We start from the raw sequence: 18,384 nt of genomic DNA on the forward strand, positions 1-18,384 counted from the left end.
CTTGACTTACAGACATTGGTTTTCATCTGTTTGATAGCTACATTTGCCAAAGTATCCAGATTTCCCTTCTACTGTAGTGTACTGTTAGCATATTTAAAACTAAACACAGTTGCATTCATTCGTCTGATGTCACTGAGCAGGTTGGTTGAGGTTGACTGAGATCCATATGTTCTGGCTGAGCCTCTCCAAGTTTGGCCTAGGAGACCAAAAGCTCTTCTTCCCATTAGCTGCTATTCTTTGCAGGGGATTTTACATTAGCTGTGGACTTTGATGGAAAGAGCAGGTTCTTCTGTTTCGTCTTGCATGGATAACAGCTTTCTCTCCATGCTTTTCCTTCTTTGATGCTAGGTAGAGCCTTTGTTTCTTTCAGAATGTTAGTGAGAATGAAGCCATGTTTCTACCATCTGAAAAAAGGATAGGCAGGGTTAAATCCTGTCCTAGTACAACTACTGACAGACTACGTAAAAGCAGACTTTGAGCTTACTTGCTGGTCATTTTCCAAAAAGGCAGGACACTGCATTCCACCATTTTAGAAATGGTGGGAACAGGCCTGAATCAGATCACTTATTGGACCTCCTATCCAGAACCCTCAGTCTGAGAATTTTTCAGTCATTCAACCTACAATGTTGCTACCTGTATTCTTACTGAATAAGGACGTTATTTTTTCCTGAATAAGGACTGAGAATACGTAGTAGATGTATATGCCTGCTGTATTATTTACAAGACAGGATTAATTCAGAAGATTAATTTGATATTTGTGTCCTCAAACAAAAGACAGATGTGAATAATTAGACATTTAGTAAAAGTAAATATTGCTGTATTTCTGCAATTTATTTTATATGTACATAGATGGTACTTTTCATCCATGTAAGTACCTTTTCAGCATTTATTATGCTCCACAATTAAAACCATTTCAGTGTTTTTACTCGTCCTATCATTTCTACATTGTTGTTACGTGCCTTAAAGCAGACTAACACACATTCAGTTTGCAGCCTGTCTTCTATCGCATGTTTAGGTCTTCTGATCACTTTCCTGACGCTTCCTTCAGCTCTAAGTTCTCAGGCCCATCGCAGCCCTCGAAGCACGCCTGCTGGTTAGTCACTTTGACCTGATGCTTTTTTTTCCTCTAGGGCTTTGTGAATTAAGCTAATCCTTCCTCCCAACATGCTTCAAGAAAAGACGAATTAGCAGATCCACTCACTCCTAAACTTCTCATGAGGTATTTTACCACTTAATATTAAGCACATAGAGACATCAGGCTCCTCTCTTTGACTTTGTTCTCTGATCCAAATCCCACAACACAGGGCCATAGACTTTCTTAAAGATACAGTGGCCAACTTAATTCAGTTAGTTACATTTTTAAAATGAAGGTAGGCTTCTGTAGGTTTATTTATGTGGAATGCTACGGAGTGACTCTTGTTCACTCACTGACTCATTCTTTTATTTTACTGCTGTGTTATAAAAGAAGTATTGCTGATTCTTAATATCACTATACCTTCAACTGGTGTAAAGAAACGTGAAGATATGAAGCAATATACAAGACTTAGCTTTATTCTTTTCATATTTTATAGCCCTCAATGGTAAGAAGTCAGCAGATAAAGTTCATAAGTATTTTTAGGTCCTAATGGTGTTCTTACTCAAGTGTCCAGCTCTCAAAGTACTTTAAAGTCAAATAAATATAGTTAGGTACCAACATCAAAATAGATACATGAGTTTTGCAAATGTAACTTGCAGTCTACATACCTAATTAAACAAACTCAGACTTCCTAATTCGTATGAGAGAAGGTTACTTAACTTATAACTTAATCACATAACTTAATAATGTACAAGTTGTGTTTTGAAGAATGAGGGAGATGGATTTCCGTTTTTGACGAAAAAGGTGTAACCAGACCCGTCTGTGGTAAACAAATTAGAAACATTAAACTGATGAAAAAGAACATTTTTTTATTTTTCAGTAATGAGGATTATAAATCATTGGAGAAACTTGTACAGGGGTGTAGCACACCTTTCATACATTGGAATGTTCATTTTTTTAGTTATACACACTTTAACTCAGATGGAAATCATCTGTTTTCAGACATTAGAGTGTAACATTCTTTGGTGCACTACACATGGAACCACTCAGAAATTATATTTCAATTTCATTGGAAATTCTGATCTAAAAAAATTAAAACAAATACTGAATTTTTCCATAGTGAAAATAAAATATTTACTTCTCAAGTGTTTAACTTTTCTGTCTCAGTAATGCTTCTGTGTCATCTCGTACTGAACAAAAAAGGCTAAAACCTCCTCAAAATGATACATTGGAAATGAAAAAAATCACATTTTAACTAATATTGCTAAGATAAAAGGAAAAAAATTCAACCAATATGTCTTTTCATCCTTTAAAATTTTGTCAAAAAATGGTGAAGTATTTCAATTTTAATGAAACTGCCTTTCCAAAAGGTAACTTAGGCCTTTTACAAAGATTCTGATCAACCTTAAGCGTGGAAGATGCCAAGGCAGATGATGAAAATTGCCTCTTTGGGCCTGAAAATCTTTTCTCTTTTAGTCTAATCCATTAAGAGGACTCCTTATATATGATGCCATCTGTGTAAGATAACCATGACTTGGAAGAGAACTTCAGCTTGTTCCTGCATGGCTGAAGTCAGTGTGGTTCCTGATGGCAATTTCCATTAAAGAAGATTAGGCTTTTTGAGCACAAGGTTACAAGTGAGCACTTGAGCAATGTTAGCATGGGCTTAACTTTAGTTTAGGCATGCTATGTGCGGAATTTACAATAAAACCCAATACCTCCATATGCAAGATTTTGTTGTAGGAGACTGTGAATCTATATTATATTTGTTTTCTGGGGATTAGATTTACCTACAAGACCCATGTCAGAAGTGAAACTTTCTTGATTTTCATTACAAATTTTGCATTATAATATCATGTAGAGAAAACCACAAAATTGTCTTTTTCCAGTTTCAGATGAAATTTAGTTGACAGTTATTTTGTTTTACTTCAAATTTAAGACTATTTTTTGAATGTCACATCCAAGCTAAAACATCAGCAATCAAACACAGACTTATCTTCATTAAAGTAAGTTTTCACATGCAAACTATTTTGATAGTTCAAATTCCAAGAAAATAAATACTTGAGAACTAGAGATAACCTAAGCTAAATAACATATGCTTAATTTTAAGAAGATAATTTTAAGAATAATTCCCTGATACTAGACTGTTTGGCTAAAGGAATACATAAAGAAAGATGGAAATAACTGCTTTTGGCACCAACATTCTGGAAGACAGTAAAAAGCAGAAGGGATTTTTTTTTAAAATTCCTGTGAATACATGAAATTTGTGGCTATTTTATGACCACAAAGCAGAAGAATGTCTTCACTTATAAAAGCAGACCCAAAAGCTTCAGAATGAGAACATTAATCACTGCTGCTATTTTTCTTAGAAGGAATGATTAAAAGTCAGGGTTTGCTGCCTGTGTACAGCATTTAAGTGCAAAGGAGGTGACTGAAGGCAATTTCTGAACACCACGATAGCAGTAAGAAGCATGCAAGTGAAAAATAGGACACCAGACTACCATTAAAATCAGGCAATCCAGGACAACTTAACTGAAAACAGTCTTTTATATCACTGATAAAGTATTTAAAACAAACAGGGTGGGTAGTGGAATAAGAAAATATTAAACTGAAGATCCCCGTAGGGAACAAATTATCCTAAACCAGAAAAGGTTGTATTTATTTAGAAATGTTTTTACAAAGTCCAGCCCTTCTTGTGGTGGCGTTTCTTTTCCTGCTTAAACATAGTTACAAGGAATGCTATAAGCTCCCGTGTCGTCTTCATGATGCTGAATACACCCATCGGGGATTGTGATTATACTTGGAGGTGAACTGGTGATTTCTATGCCTGACCCACCTCTAGAATTTTTTGAAGCAGCTGTTTGTGTCTAAACTCCCTAAAATATCAAATCCAAATCTTTACTGCTAATCAGGCCCATTAGTACTGAGAATTTTAGAGAAACGTATGACAGAATAAGGGCCATATTCAAGCAAATTTACTTTCAGAGAAAAATGTGTTAGGTAACCACAGGGCAGGGTTTGAGTTCACACTATTACTTTGTTATAAATCAGACCTGATGGTACTTTAAAAAAAAAAGAAAATTTGTAAATCTTTCAGAATTTGGACATTTATGAAATTTCTTTTCATAACCTAAGTTTTCCTGATCTTTAGAAAACAAACTAAAACAAGTGGTCTTAGAGACCACTTGGCCAAACTGGACATCCCTAAGCCCTGACAAGATGCACCCGTGAGTGCTGAGGGAGCTGGCAGTTGTTATTGCTTGGCCACTCTCCATCATCTTTGAATGGTTGTGGAGAACAGGAGAGGTGCCTGAGGATTGGAGGAAGACCAATATCACTCCAGTCCTCAAAAAGGGCAAGAAGGAGGACTCAGGGAACTACAGATCGGTTAGTCTCACCTCCGTCCCTGGGAAGGTAATGGAGCGACTCATTCTGGATGTCATATCCAAACACGTTCAAGAGCAGGAAGTTATTGGAAGTGGTCAACATCGATTTACCAGGAGTAAATCACGTTTGACCAAACTCATAGCCTTCTACAATGTTATAACTAGTTGGCTGGATGAGGGCAGAGCAGCAGATGTCATCTAACTTGACTTCAGCAAGGCTTTTGACACTGTCTCTCATAACATCCTCCTTAGGAAACTGAGGAAGTGTGGACTAGATGAGGTGACAGTGAGGTGGATTGAGAGCTGGCTGTGTGACAGGACTCAGAGGGTTGTGATTAATGGAGCAGGGTCGAGTTGGAGACCTGTAACCAGTGGTGTTCCCCAGGGGTCAATACTTGGATCAGTACTGTTTAACATATTCATCAACGACCTGGACGAGGGCACAGAGTGTATCCTCAGCAAGTTCGCTGATGATACCAAACTGGGTGGAGTGGCTGACACCCCAGAGGGCCATGCTGCCATCCAGCATGGCCTAGACAGGCTGGAGAGCTGGGCAGAGAAGAACCTAATGAGGTTCAACAAGGACAAGTGTAGGGTCCTGCACCTGGGGAGGAAGAATGTCAGGCACCAGTATAGGTTAGGGTGGACCTGCTGAAAAGCAGTTCTGAAGAAAAGGATCTGGGGGTCTTGGTAGACAGTAAATTATCCATGAGCAAGCAATGTGCCCATGTCATGAAGAAGGCCAACAGAATTCTGGGCTGCATAGGGAAGAGTGTGGCCAGTAGGTCGAGGGAGATGATTCTCCCCCTCTACTCTGCACTGGTGAGGCCACAATTGGAATACTGTGTCCAGTTCTGGGCTCCCCAGTTCAAGAGAGACAGGGAACTACTGGAGAGAGTCCAGCGTAGGGCAACAAAGATGACTGAGGGATTGGAGCATCTCCCTTATGAGGAAAGGCTGAAAGAGCTGGGACTCTCTACCCTGGAGAAGAGAAGGCTGAGGGGAGACCTTATTAATGTTTATAAGTATCTAAAGGATGGGTTTAAGAATGGAGCCAGACTCTTTTCAGTGGTTCCCAGTAACAGGATGAGGGGTAACAGGCACAAGATGGAACATAGGAATTTCCAAACAAATATGAGAAAAAACTTCTTTACAGTGAGGGTGACAGAGCACTGGAACAGGCTGCCCAGGGAGGTTGTGGACTCCCCTTCTCTGGAGACTTTCAAGACCCGCCTGGATGCAGTCCTGAGCAATGTGCTCTAGGCAATCCTGCTTTAGCAGGGGAGTTGGACTAGATGATCTCTAGAGGTCCCTTCCAACTCTGAAATTCTGTGATTCCATGACAAAGAGGGTCTCCTTTCCTCATTAGGGATGTACCTGGCATGTAGCCAGAAAACAGAAAATAGCAGTATATTTCTTCTTTCATATTATGCTTCTGCAAGTTCTAGATCTGCAACCATGGAAGGTTTCCCCAGAGGGGAAAGAAGCATGTTTCCCCAGAGGGAGATATTCATACCCACTGTGATGATAAGAAAAGACATAGCTGTGAAAGTATTGCAGCAGCTGACCAGTAAATGTAAGTGGAGACCAATTTCAATTACACTCTTTAGGCCACAGATTGTTTTGAAGTTTGACTGGGCATTCCATATCCTTTATGAACTAGTTATACAGTGATTCACTGTAGAGACGTAAACCCCTCTCTCACAGCCTTTCAGAATTCATATTTTCAGTCTTTTTTTTTTTTTTCTGCATATGTGATTTTTACACATTCATAAACATCTCTACTACAGATGAATTTTTCTTTTAGCCTCTCACTTTCAAGACTGTGAAAGTTGGCTTTCATTTACACAAAGAGCACTAAAAAGTCAAAGGGTGAAAAATGTGTTGTTTGTCGGTTTGGTTTTTTTTTTTTTTTCAAATCTAAAAAAAAAATCTGTAGTTTTTGTGATGGTGAGAATATCCCTTGCAGTTATTTTCCATCAGATGGTGGTGTTAATGGAAGCTGTAGTGGTACATTCAGAACCATTTCTTTTGGAAAGAAAAGAGAATTCTTTACTGTTCAGAATGAAAGTATAAAACAACAGATCTCCCTTGGTTCACGTCACCTTAGAGACAGACTCTGATGACTGAAGCCAATAGCCAGCGGTCTCATATGGAGCCAGAGCTGTTTTTTTTCTTTCTTCCTTTTCTATTTTAGAATTAACATCTGCTTTGCCCATGATGTAAGTATCTGTGTGAGCGCATGTGTTTGTGAAATATGCATGGCTGTATGCCTCTGAAGACATATAGGAATGTAAAAAAAACAGATTCAAAAGGAATGGGTGAATTGTATTTATCAGAATTTATCAGAAAGTGCCACTTTTGTCCATTCAGAGCAATGTATTATTTCAATTATTTAATTTTTAAACTGTTTTTCTTTCTATTGCCTTATATCAAAAATTATTGCCACTATTGGCTGAAGAATTAACTGTCTTTGCAAGGGTAATTGAATTGTTTGCTGACGTATTTAGCGAGCTTCCAAGGAAATGAAAAGCCACAAGAGTTTAGGATATTTCCATTCTGCAGTTAGTTGATGACCGCAACAAAGGAAGTGTACTGGGATGAGATTTTATTTCACTAGAATTGGACATGAGTAGCAGGGAAGATGCCGTGGCATGGACTTCAGTGGGAGCACAGAGCTTGCAGAAGGCTTAAGATCTTATCCATAGAGCGAAGCTACCCTGAAGTCCACATAGGCACATTGGTGATCATATAGTTTTTTTGGGTAGTTAAGTGAAGGTAGCTCTGCAAAGAATGTACGGCTGCATTCAGACCTCCCAGCTACAGTACTTTGGCATTAAGGAGACATTTACCTTTTGAAAAATTATTGCTTGTGAAATTTGATCTTCAACTTGTAATTATATCTTCCTAGGTGTCACTCCCAGTTGACTCATACTCTAGAAAATTATTTTTAAGGGCATCTAGGGATAGACAAGAAGATGGCAGCATGTTGGTTGTGATTTAAATAGTAATTCCTAAAAAATTCCTGATCGTCAGCATCAGTGAAAGTCCCAGGCAGAACAGTCTCTTACCTTATTTTTCTTTAACATTCATATTTCTTAGCATCCAAATTTATCAAATAATGAACTGTCTGCCTAAAAAGAAGGCCTTGATGGCTTCACTAAGTCACAAATCTATCCTCGTTTTTGTCAACAGAACTTGAGGGTGGAGGATCTGGTTGTTTTTAATATCTCAAACAGTCTACATGCTGAACTAGGTTCCTGGAAATTGGAACGGACTTTCAACATAACGAGGTCTAGATTTTCTAGACTTTCAATATAACCAGGGGAAGGATTGGAAGAGGAGGAGAAATGTAATTGTCTGGTTTTCCTCATGTTCTCTTGCATCATGTGATGCCATCAGAAGTGTGCGGTCTCCTGCCAGACAGAGACTGTGTCTGCCTGTGACAGCAGCCTGTGTGCCTCACGGGAGAGTTTCTTACTGAGGCTTCTTCTGAGTCTCTGACTTCTGTTCCCCTACTTGGAATAAAAACTTCTCTGTCTTCATATATTTCTGTAATGTCTTTTGGAAAGTTTCCACAGGCCTGCGTTAAAATTTTCTTGGCCTAGTGACCAGTAACATATAATTCATCTTAAAGAAAGAAAATGTATATTAGAAGGCAACTGAGAAAGTCCTGCCAGGTAGGACTGGGTCCGAGATTTGCTCTGGCTATTTGTCTTGAGGTTTTTCAGGAACGATGTGATTTGTGATGAAGCTGCCATGAAATAATTGACTTGCAATGATGTATGCTGAGTCAGGTGAGGTATGCCTCCTTATACTAAGAAACAGATAGCTTGTCAAAGCAAGTGCATAGCTTGATCCCTTCCCTTTTTACAATGGTAGGGCTAGGTATACACATGGGGGGGGTTAAATAAGTTGGAGGGTAAACAGGTTCTTGAGTAGTATGATTGTGGTCCCAACAGTGAACACACTTGAACAGAAAACTGTCTTCGGCTTTTTTGGTACAAAGATAGTGCCTGTTCTTGTGTATCCTACTTAGTTGGTCCATAATGTGGACCAACATTTATAGTGGGAGGTGTCCCTGCTCATGGCAGGGGGGTTGGAACTAGACAATCTTCAAGGTCCCTTCGAACCCGAACCATTCTATGATTCTATGATAATGTAATGCTGGATCCCAGCTGGGGTAGGAGACAACATGGCCCTTGTATTTACATTTAGCTTCATCTTTCAGTCTTTGCTTCAGGAAATTCGTTTGTTACTGCAAGTTTTCTACCAAGTCTGCTTGCTATTTTCCAAATACACATTCAACATCACTTCTTCCTGACACCCACCTCCGCATACTTGAGCATTTAATGGTTTACAATTAGCATGCCATCTTGTGACTTCAGAACCCATGAGAGCTAAAATGAATATTTATCATTATAAAATCACCATAAGTTTAACCACTAAAATGATGCAAGTACTACATTTCCCTTTTGTTTTATTTTTTATTTAGTAGAATCATTGTTGTAAAAGCACAAAAAGAAGGGAAAAAGCTCATTGATCCAGCATACTGACAATGTCTTCAAAATCTACCAGTTTTTTGTTTGGTGATAACCTATTTCCTGCAGGGTATGTTACACAGAGCACCTGTAAGCAAGCCAAGTCTAGCATGGAACAATTTGTTTAAGATGGGATTTTTATCACAAGAGAGAAAACAATTTAAAAACATATTATTGTAGATCAGGACTGAGTATGTCCCAATTTTAAAAGCACATGAGTTACCAGCTGCTAACCATGGTGCAGAGCAGCTGGACCGAGCCCCTGATCATGAGTGGGGCCATGCCTGCCGTGAGCCTGATTTCCAGCTCCCACCTCTGCTCTCCTTCTCTTCATGGTCCCCTGGCCCCAGGTGCTGGATATCACACTCGATAGCTGTTAGACAGAAAAGAAATGGATCCTTATCATCACTGGCACAGTGCAGCTCATTTTAACTGTTTTATTCCTCAAATCAAGCTCCGGAATAACTGGGTACAACCTTAGTTTTATAGATATGAGAACAGATAAAAGAAGCTTAGCACAGTTTGGTGCTAAGACTTTTTCTTTCCCCCCAGAAGTAGTTGAAGAACTATCCATCAGTGCCATCTTAATGTCTTTAAAATGTGTGACAGATGCAAACCCTTAATTTCATCTCCTCTGTCATATACATATATTAGGGAGTGGGTACAGTAGGACAGGGTACAATTATTGCTATCTGTTCCTAGTTGAGCTACCTGAAATAAGTCTGTCTGTCTGACTTCTCGGTCTGAATAACAGCTTTTAGTGCAGCCCTCCCTGAAGCCTGTTCATAAGTCTTTTTAGTTGCCTGGGTCTGACCACAACATTTCCTTTTTGGTAAGAAGATAGTTAGCTCTCATTTCCTCATACAAATGTTAGGTTAATTGTAATTTTAATCAAGGGAAATTTAGACCAATGTATTTTTTTAGGTATATCCCCAGACAATGAAGGATAACAAACGTTTTAGAAACCAGCAACAGGGACAATCAGTCAAAAATGCTGACAGGGCGAAACATGTAGGCACTATTTGTTCTTATGATTCACAGCCATAAATCCTCCAGGGGCATTAGGTGTCTGAACCATCTGCCCTTTGGCACCTCTGCAGCAAATGCTAAATCCATTGGTACCATGTACAAGACATCTGTTCTCAAACCCAATTTCTTCTTGATTTGGGGAAATCCCTCTTTTGTTCACACTTCATAAGACTATCCTAACTACCAGCCTTAAAACCTGTCTTTTTAGTACCTCTGCTAGTTTTTTTTGGAGGAATAATTATTCCTTATTCAGTTTGCTGGCTCCTACGAATCCTTTCCCCAGACACTCATCTCTCTCTGTTTCTGGGCACTTAGCCCAAGCTGTAGATTTCAAAGGCAGCGGGGTGCTGAGAGGTTAGACACTGTAATGTTGTAAGTACCTTTGTGGATCTAGCATTTCATCATTAGCTGAAAATTGATACTCTGCTATTCGTTTGAGCAACAGCTGTATATGCAATATAAAGATAAGGGTGTACACAAAGTGTTTTGTGTGTTGGAGTTAGCTTACGCAATTCATTATAAATGGAGCAACAAGGCTGAAGTGCCTGTTATTTTGTTCCTATTAGTACTTAACGCATTCTTCAATGTAGAGATGCTAAGATGTCATGATTGAACTTGCTGCTGCAATGATGGAATGGTGTTTCTTCTACACCATCTTGAATGAAAATAGGTTTTTTAGATACTGCAGTTTTTCATTGCTTGATATCCATTCCACACAGAATGTAGATGGCTGCATATAGTATATTATATGTACGCATTTTGTAATATTTGCATTTGAGTTTTATGTGGAAAGAATGTTTTTTTTTTCCTAAGGGCCGTTGCATGAATAGAAATGGTTGGAAAATGTACTCTCAAAATTTATGCGGTAACAAATTATTCCTTTATGTCATTTTTTAGGATCTGTTTTATTTTTTGTGCCCGAATGACTTTGGGGACAGTTGAGAGCTTGGCATTGTTTTTCATTTTTTTCTTTTTTAACAGTGAATCGTTGTTCATTGAATTTACAGGATGTCTGCTAAATGTTTCTCTTACACTTCAGACCTGTTACTTGGGAAAGAGATTTCAGTAAAGGGCTTTTTGAGTGTCTACCACAGTAGCTTAATATCAGTTTGGAAAATTGGCTCAAGCTTTTCATAATACAGTGTCCATCTTTTCATTACTGAATTGTCAAAGATACCTGATGAATATGAGGGTCACCTGCTATACGGGCTCATCTGTTGCTATTGGCAAATTAGCTGTCCGTCACGGGGAGCCAGGCTGTTCATAAAAATGTGAAGAAATGTGTTGCCAGAGAAAGGCACTCTATTTCATTTTAAAGCTGATAAGATTAAATTATTTATATTATATCTTTATACTATTTATAGATGGTATAGAAATGTGTACAAACAGTTTTTGTTAGAAATGGCAGATGTTATGATTTGCAAATATTATTTCTTTCATGTAAAGCAGAGAAGAATTCAGGCTAAATCTATATGGTAGTATGCACTTCTCAATCTAATAAAATAATAATGTAACTTCCCAAGAAAGTGATGTGTAGCTCAAAAGATGATATGTTTGCCTGTGACTAAAACTGGCTGATTTAATTTGAAAGTTGTTATTTTTACGCTGTCAGTTGATAATCCCATGCTTCATTTATGCCACGTCTAAACTTGATTCAAACTTAGGATCTGCCTGTGCAGACGACTATTGAGGTCGATGAGATTCTGCAGAGGCAGAGCAAAATCTGATGATGAATCCCTAGCATTTTCTAAATATTACATTTGAATAAAAGAAATAAAAAAGGCTTCATAAATACCTTTACTTTGTTTATTTGTTTTGCTTAATATTAAATACATTCAGCTTAATGAAGCTAACACAAGAGACCTCTGTAACTTCTTCATGCGGCTCTACATTCCAAGCTGCATCTGGCTGGACACCTGTTTTTGTTCAAATCCTGTCACTGACAGTGTGTATCAACCTAATTTGTAAACTACTTTGGAAAAACACAAGGTTCACATTTTGATAGGGATGACCAGACTGTTGATAAAGTTGTAAAGCCTCTACATATACAACATAGCCATCTAACTGTGCCTTTAGTTGTCTAATTACCTTTAATATGTAGGTGTGTATATGTCCCAAAAGATCTTATGCATCAGAAAAAAAACCACTGGCATTCATTAAAAATAGAAGAGCTCTTTTAAAGCACATTCTTATTCTTACTCACGCTGAAGGCAATTTTCACTGTAGAAGTATTTAGATGCAGAGATGCAAAAATTATCATTTGCTTTGCTGTTGTCTAGTAACGTGTCACTTTTTGTTAGAAATAAACATTTTCTCATTTTCTTCATTTCCTGGTTTTATTAATAATTAGATTCTCCACAAGAGGGCCTTATTTTTGGAATAACAGGCAAGAGCAAATATTGGTGGGAGTTAGATATACCAATGCAAATCAGGCAATAGTTCTTAAAGAAAAAATAATTACAATAAACAAATCAGCAAACAATCACACAAAGATCATCTGACATATAGGAAGTTGGTGCCAGTATGGACTCAGTGCTTCATGAAACAGGCTCGAGGAATTTCTCTCCTTGTCTACTCAAACACTGATAACAGTGTCGTAACCGGAAAGTAGAGATTCCCCTGCACCTGTGTATCAAAACCATTAGAAATCACTGAGTTTCTGTAGAAATTTGTCCCTTTTTGCAGGACAGGTAAAAAGTAAAGATTTCAATTAGCATTTTCCTCCTTCTGTCAAGAAGAGATATAAATATCATCTCTGAGTTTGTGTTCATTTGCTGATTAGTAATTTAGAATATTCAATGACAACCCAAAACCTCTTAAATAATTAAGACAACTTAATAATGTCATAATAACAATTAGAAGTGATCTGTATGCATTTGTTCAGGAGAGAACATTTCAAGTTATCTACTTGATTCTGTAACCACAGCATTTATTGTTAACCTTATGATCTGTGCTGAAAAAGCAGAAGTATATGATAGTACCTGATACCAAAGCTCCACGGTTAAATGTAATCCTGTGGCAAGGCTGGGTTCTCAGCTGCCATAAATTGGGGTAGGTTGGTGGAGATCAGTCCAGCTGAGCCAGAGTACAGTGCTTGAGGGTCCAGCTCAGCATGCTGTTTTAAATTTTATATAAAAAATAAAGTAACGGGTACCTGAGTTGAACTCTTTAATGCAGTACTGAGTGTGTAAATTTGTACAGCACATATTTAAAAATAAATAGATAAGCCAACTTTTGCCTGCGGTGACTTATTTCAGATTAGCATCCTGTTTTCTTTGCCTGCCTGGTTAATTATAGGTATCTGAAGTGTGGATATTTAATGTGTTGAAATTATTTTTTTTCCCTTTTAATTTTTCTCAGGAGGTGTTTGCATTGCTCAGTCACTCAAAATCCCTCGGGAACCGAGACCAGGAGAATTTGAAAAGATCATCAAGCGCTTGTTGGAAACTCCAAATGCTCGAGCGGTGATCATGTTTGCGAATGAAGATGACATTAGGTGCTTAATTTTATGTGTTAAAGATGTTGTCTCTTCACAGAGATGTTCAATGGGCTGGTGCAGAATAGGAGAGTTCAGACTTAATCCCTTGTAAAAATTGTCACAACTCTGGTGATAAGAAATTGAGTTGCAATTATATAGTGGGCTGGTCCATTATTCTATGGAGATCTAAGCCGTTCCTAGCTCCTAAGAGTGCAGCTCCAATACATTGTTATTTGGTGACTGAAAAGGAAGTAACCAATAAGAATGCTAGAAAAATATGGCTAAAGATGAAACCAATTAACTTGTACAGTATTGTATCTTGAGTTCACTACAGCTGTTAAATTTGCTTTAGACTGTGAAAACTATTGACTAATTGGTTAGTGTGAGCTTACTTATGCATAGCCAGAATTAATGCTGGGGATTCTCAAGTTCTTTGCAAATGCAGTTTGTTTAATTAATCATTTGTTGTTTATTTGCAGGCGAATACTGGAAGCAGCCAAAAAAGCTAATCAATCTGGACATTTCCTCTGGATTGGCTCAGATAGTTGGGGGTCAAAAATTTCACCGGTTCAGCAACAGGAGGAGATTGCGGAAGGAGCAGTAACCATTCTGCCCAAAAGAACATCAATAGACGGTAGGAATGCATGTGGCACGAACCCCTCGTTTTCTGACAATGTTCAAGCACCCTAGCTGTCTTAAAAAAAAATATTAAAAAATCAAGTAGTCCTTTATTACAGGGAAATCGGGGAAAACTTGAGTTGGCCTGATCCAATGTTTACTTAGTGTCTCTGTTGAGATGAGGAGATGCTGAATCTGCAATTAGGCAGTCTTATAATTGTCTAATAACTAGAGCATGTGCGGTGGTGAGCTTCTTACCCATAGCCTGGCAGTTCTTTAGGACGAAAAAGGAGAGTATCGGCTGGATGATAATCTAGCACATTCTTCTGGGAGGAGACCAATCTAGGCTCTACTTTCCTTTCCTAAACATACTTTAAGAAACCACTACATTAACAAAGTTTCTGAATTGGTGGATGAAGTAGAAGCTGTTGGTTTGAATCACCTTATTCCTGGGAGGGTACTGGACATAGTAACATCTCTTACTTTCTGGATAAGTGCTCTAAACTAGTAAACAGTTAGAAAAACTGAGCACTGTTCATGCTACTTGGAGAATTTAGCCACATGGAAACATTTGTAAAGAGCTTAATCCAGATGGTATGCGTTAGTCATGATTTCGTTATGGCTGCTGGGTTGTAGGGGTAAGGCTGGTGCAGAATCTGATCAGGTTTAAGCAGGAGTCGTTAGTTTCTCAACTAGGGTCATTAAACATATAAATAGAAGCAGAATTCTAGGTGTCCTGGAAGCCCTCTCTCTCAATAGAGAGGTACTCTGTGATTTTAGGTGGCCTTGAAATGAAATTTTTTTGGATCACGGTCTTTGACTAAGTAGTGATTACAGTTTGTTTAACTTCTTGTAGGTATCCAATTCTTTATTTGGGTCATCTGTGTATTAAAAGTTTCCCTAACCATCTGCATTACGTTTTTTTAATTATAGGATTCTGCTGGAGCTTTAACTGCTGTAGGTTTAAAAAAAAATATTCTACAGCAAATATGGGATAATAACAAATATACTATTTCTTTAAATGTTAAATACAGCTATACTCATAAAATATCTTATAGTAGTTTGTACCTCAAGTTTTTTCTTCTTCTGATATTTATACAAAATCTGTTATTGTCTTTAAAAGACTATTTTTATACTGTATCATATTTTAATGCGTCTTTCACTTCTCTTAAATGTAGGATTTGATAGATATTTTCGGAGCCGAACACTTGCTAACAATCGAAGAAATGTATGGTTTGCAGAGTTTTGGGAGGAGAACTTTGGATGCAAGTTAGGATCACATGGAAAAAGAAATAGCAATATCAAGAAATGCACAGGTAACTGTGAAAGTAAAACATTATTTGTAAGTTGTTTTTTAGAGTGCAGGAACGGAACTGCTTTCTTTTCATCGTTCTTCTGGCTCCCTTCAATTCTCCAATACAAATTATTGTGTTTTAAGAAAAGTGTGACACTTTTTCTCAAACCTGAAGAAAAAATTCATGAGCAATGTTTGAGAAGGTTAGTAGTTAATTTGCACAAATCCAATGATGGTACAGACTTTGTTAAAGGCCTGTGGCTGTGGTTCAATTCCATTCATGTTTTCAATGACCTCCTCTCTCACCCCATCTATGGTTGTCAATATGATTTTTTTTAGGAAACAGGCACATCACAGTAATTCTCATATTGTTATCCCTGAAGTATATACAGAGAAAATTAAATTTCTGTTTAAACTATTGAGGTCTTGATGATAGGTCAAGTCATGAACTTCTTATTTAGTTTACAAACTGGGTTTGAGGATGAAATAAAAATCAAATCAATATGTCCTTATTACTTGTCCTCATGTGAAAAGAAATTCTAGGATTCTACACCGTACTATAAAGCTGAAAGTCTCTATAAAGTTTGAGCAAAAACTCTATGTAACTGGCACTGGTGTTCTCAAACCTGCTTGCTCAGGCATCGTATCCAGACACAGTTGTCACTACAACTAATACAGCAGTCGCATCAGTAGCTCTGAGTTTCATCTCACCTGTGAGAGTGTTGGCTTTTTGCTTTTCCTTGCAGTGTTTACAGGATTGTTACCTTTCGTCTTCTCTGACTACAGCAGAGTATTTATGTTACTTTTTGTATAGATAGGTTTTCCTAATGTCAGGATTCTCAGTGTCATTTGCTTAATTACCGCCGCCACCCCCAGCAGTACTGGTAGTGACCACCATCTCTGCAGCAGTAATACTCAGTTTTCTGCACTGCATACATCAGTCATCCATGTGCCTTGATTTCCCCGGCAGTGTTTTCTTTTGCCAAATATTTTCCACAGGGAACGTGAACTTTTTTGTTCACTTGCTGTTCCAAGGTTTCTGGCTGCCTGGTGACGCTGTCATGCAGCCTTTGTTATGGGGGTGCGCTTCCAAACTTTCTGCAAACAAAAGCTGCGCACCAGCACCACGCTTCTCCTGGGTTTGTCAGACAGACATACCGTGCAGTCTCCAACCACACGCACCGTTAGTCCTGCGCTCCTTGAACCATCAGATTTATTGTATGTGGGCTGTGCCATCGATTCAAAGACTTACTGAACTGGGCTTCAATATATTTCACACAGAAATACGAAAGCCATGCACGCACTCTCATTTCAACAGCGGCACCTTGTTTTCTGCCTTTTACCATGTACTCCACAAAAAAAAGGATGATATTCAGTTCCTCACTGAGCTAAATGATAGCTCATTACTCTAATCCTTTACTCCTTGGCCTTGATTCATAGAGCAGTAAGTCACGGCTGGGTAGTTACCCATGTCTGGGAAGGGATTATTTTGTTTTTACTATTTTAAGTGGAAAATAGATGCTTTTTTGAAGTTCTTCAGGTGGAATGAGTGGTGTATGTGCTGTAGTTTGGGAAGCTCTAAATGTTACCACAGATGGTTGTATGACTTGTTTCAGCCTCATCACATCTGTCAAATTGAATTACCAAGTGAAAAGTAGTGTATAAAATGCACAGGCCGTGTCTTGATAGATTCAAAGTAATTTGTGATTTGAAACGGATATCCGTATATTTTATGAAATAAAATTATGGTATGCTCTCTGTCCATGAAAACAAAAAATAAAACAATTTCTGCACCCAGAAAGTTAACATAGTATCAATGGATGGGATTAAGAGGTGGACAATCTCATACAAAGGTTGCTCGTGCAACCTGCAGGGGAAAAAGCTATGAATTTTTCTGCAAGTAGAAGTACCTATGAGTGACAGAACCCTTGACTAAAACCACGTAAAGGTGGCTTAGTACAATAGAAAACACCCTTGGACAGCAACAGACCTGAAACAAGCTGGCGATTCTTCATGAGTCCTATGGTTATCTAACTCAAATTTAAAGGGTTGGACAACAAAAATAACGAAAATCTGCTCCTTTTGGGTAAACTGAATGGAGAGATGAGAGTGGAAGTTCAAAATAGACCTCCTGTGATTTAAGGAGAAATGCTAGGTGGAGAATGGGAGAATGACACTCCCACCAGTCTAGACTTAGAGAATCGCAAATGGCATCTCGAACCACTTCAATCATTTGTCAAGGAGACAAAGAGAGGCAGTAATGAAATCCTGGCTGGTTTCAGCCCTCAAAGCAGACAACTCAGTCTACTATGACATTCTACATCTGCTAAAGATTAAAGAGGAGAATATCCCTCCCATCCATGAATTTATCTTTCCCTTGAAAGGCCAAAGATGTTACTTCATGGCCAAGTCTGCTCTGAAATAATGGTAGTAAATGAAAGAAATGAATGAACCTTCACTTTCAATACGAATATAGGAGCTGTTACATTTAATTGTTTATAACAATATTGAAGACTCTGATCCTTGGCTTATCCCAGTTGCCAGTTTTCTCTGAAACTTGTGTACTTTCTCAGTCCTAAATTTCAATTTAATTCTTAAAGGAATGTACTCCCATCTCTAGTTCAGGACTTGAAGACTGAACTTAAAAATGCCATCTGTCCTAATTTTCCCATATTTTATCTGAGCACTGCAGATAATAAGATCCTCTTTGTCTTTTGTTCACCAGCCCATTTTGTATATCACGTCAATAACCACTGATGCACTGAAAGAAATACAAAAGCTCAAGATACAGCCATAACCTGAAAATCTCCCTCTCCAAAGATATTAAAAGGCAAATTGATAGGTATAAAGTTTTCTCAGGCTTGAGATTTGTTTTATTAGGCATTCCTATTTAGCTTAGCTAGGAGCTACTTGTATCTTTTCCTCATATGACATTTGCAATTCCCAGCAACAACAAAACTGAT

General features: G+C 38.1%; 1 protein-coding gene across 3 annotated transcripts in view; it reads left to right on the forward strand.

The window, feature by feature from the left end:
• Positions 1-18,384, forward strand: part of GRM8 (glutamate metabotropic receptor 8) — a 357,470-nt gene that overhangs the window by 143,702 nt on the left and 195,384 nt on the right. For all 3 annotated transcript variants that reach the window (XM_074593173.1, XM_074593253.1, XM_074593342.1), the window contains exons 4-6: positions 13,392-13,527; positions 13,989-14,143; positions 15,306-15,443. In XM_074593173.1, the coding sequence (XP_074449274.1) occupies positions 13,392-13,527; positions 13,989-14,143; positions 15,306-15,443 (429 nt within the window). The remainder of the gene's footprint in view (positions 1-13,391; positions 13,528-13,988; positions 14,144-15,305; positions 15,444-18,384) is intronic.

The sequence above is a fragment of the Larus michahellis genome, chromosome 1 (genome assembly GCF_964199755.1).
Source record: "Larus michahellis chromosome 1, bLarMic1.1, whole genome shotgun sequence".
In the NCBI taxonomy this organism is placed as follows: Eukaryota; Metazoa; Chordata; class Aves; order Charadriiformes; family Laridae; genus Larus; species Larus michahellis.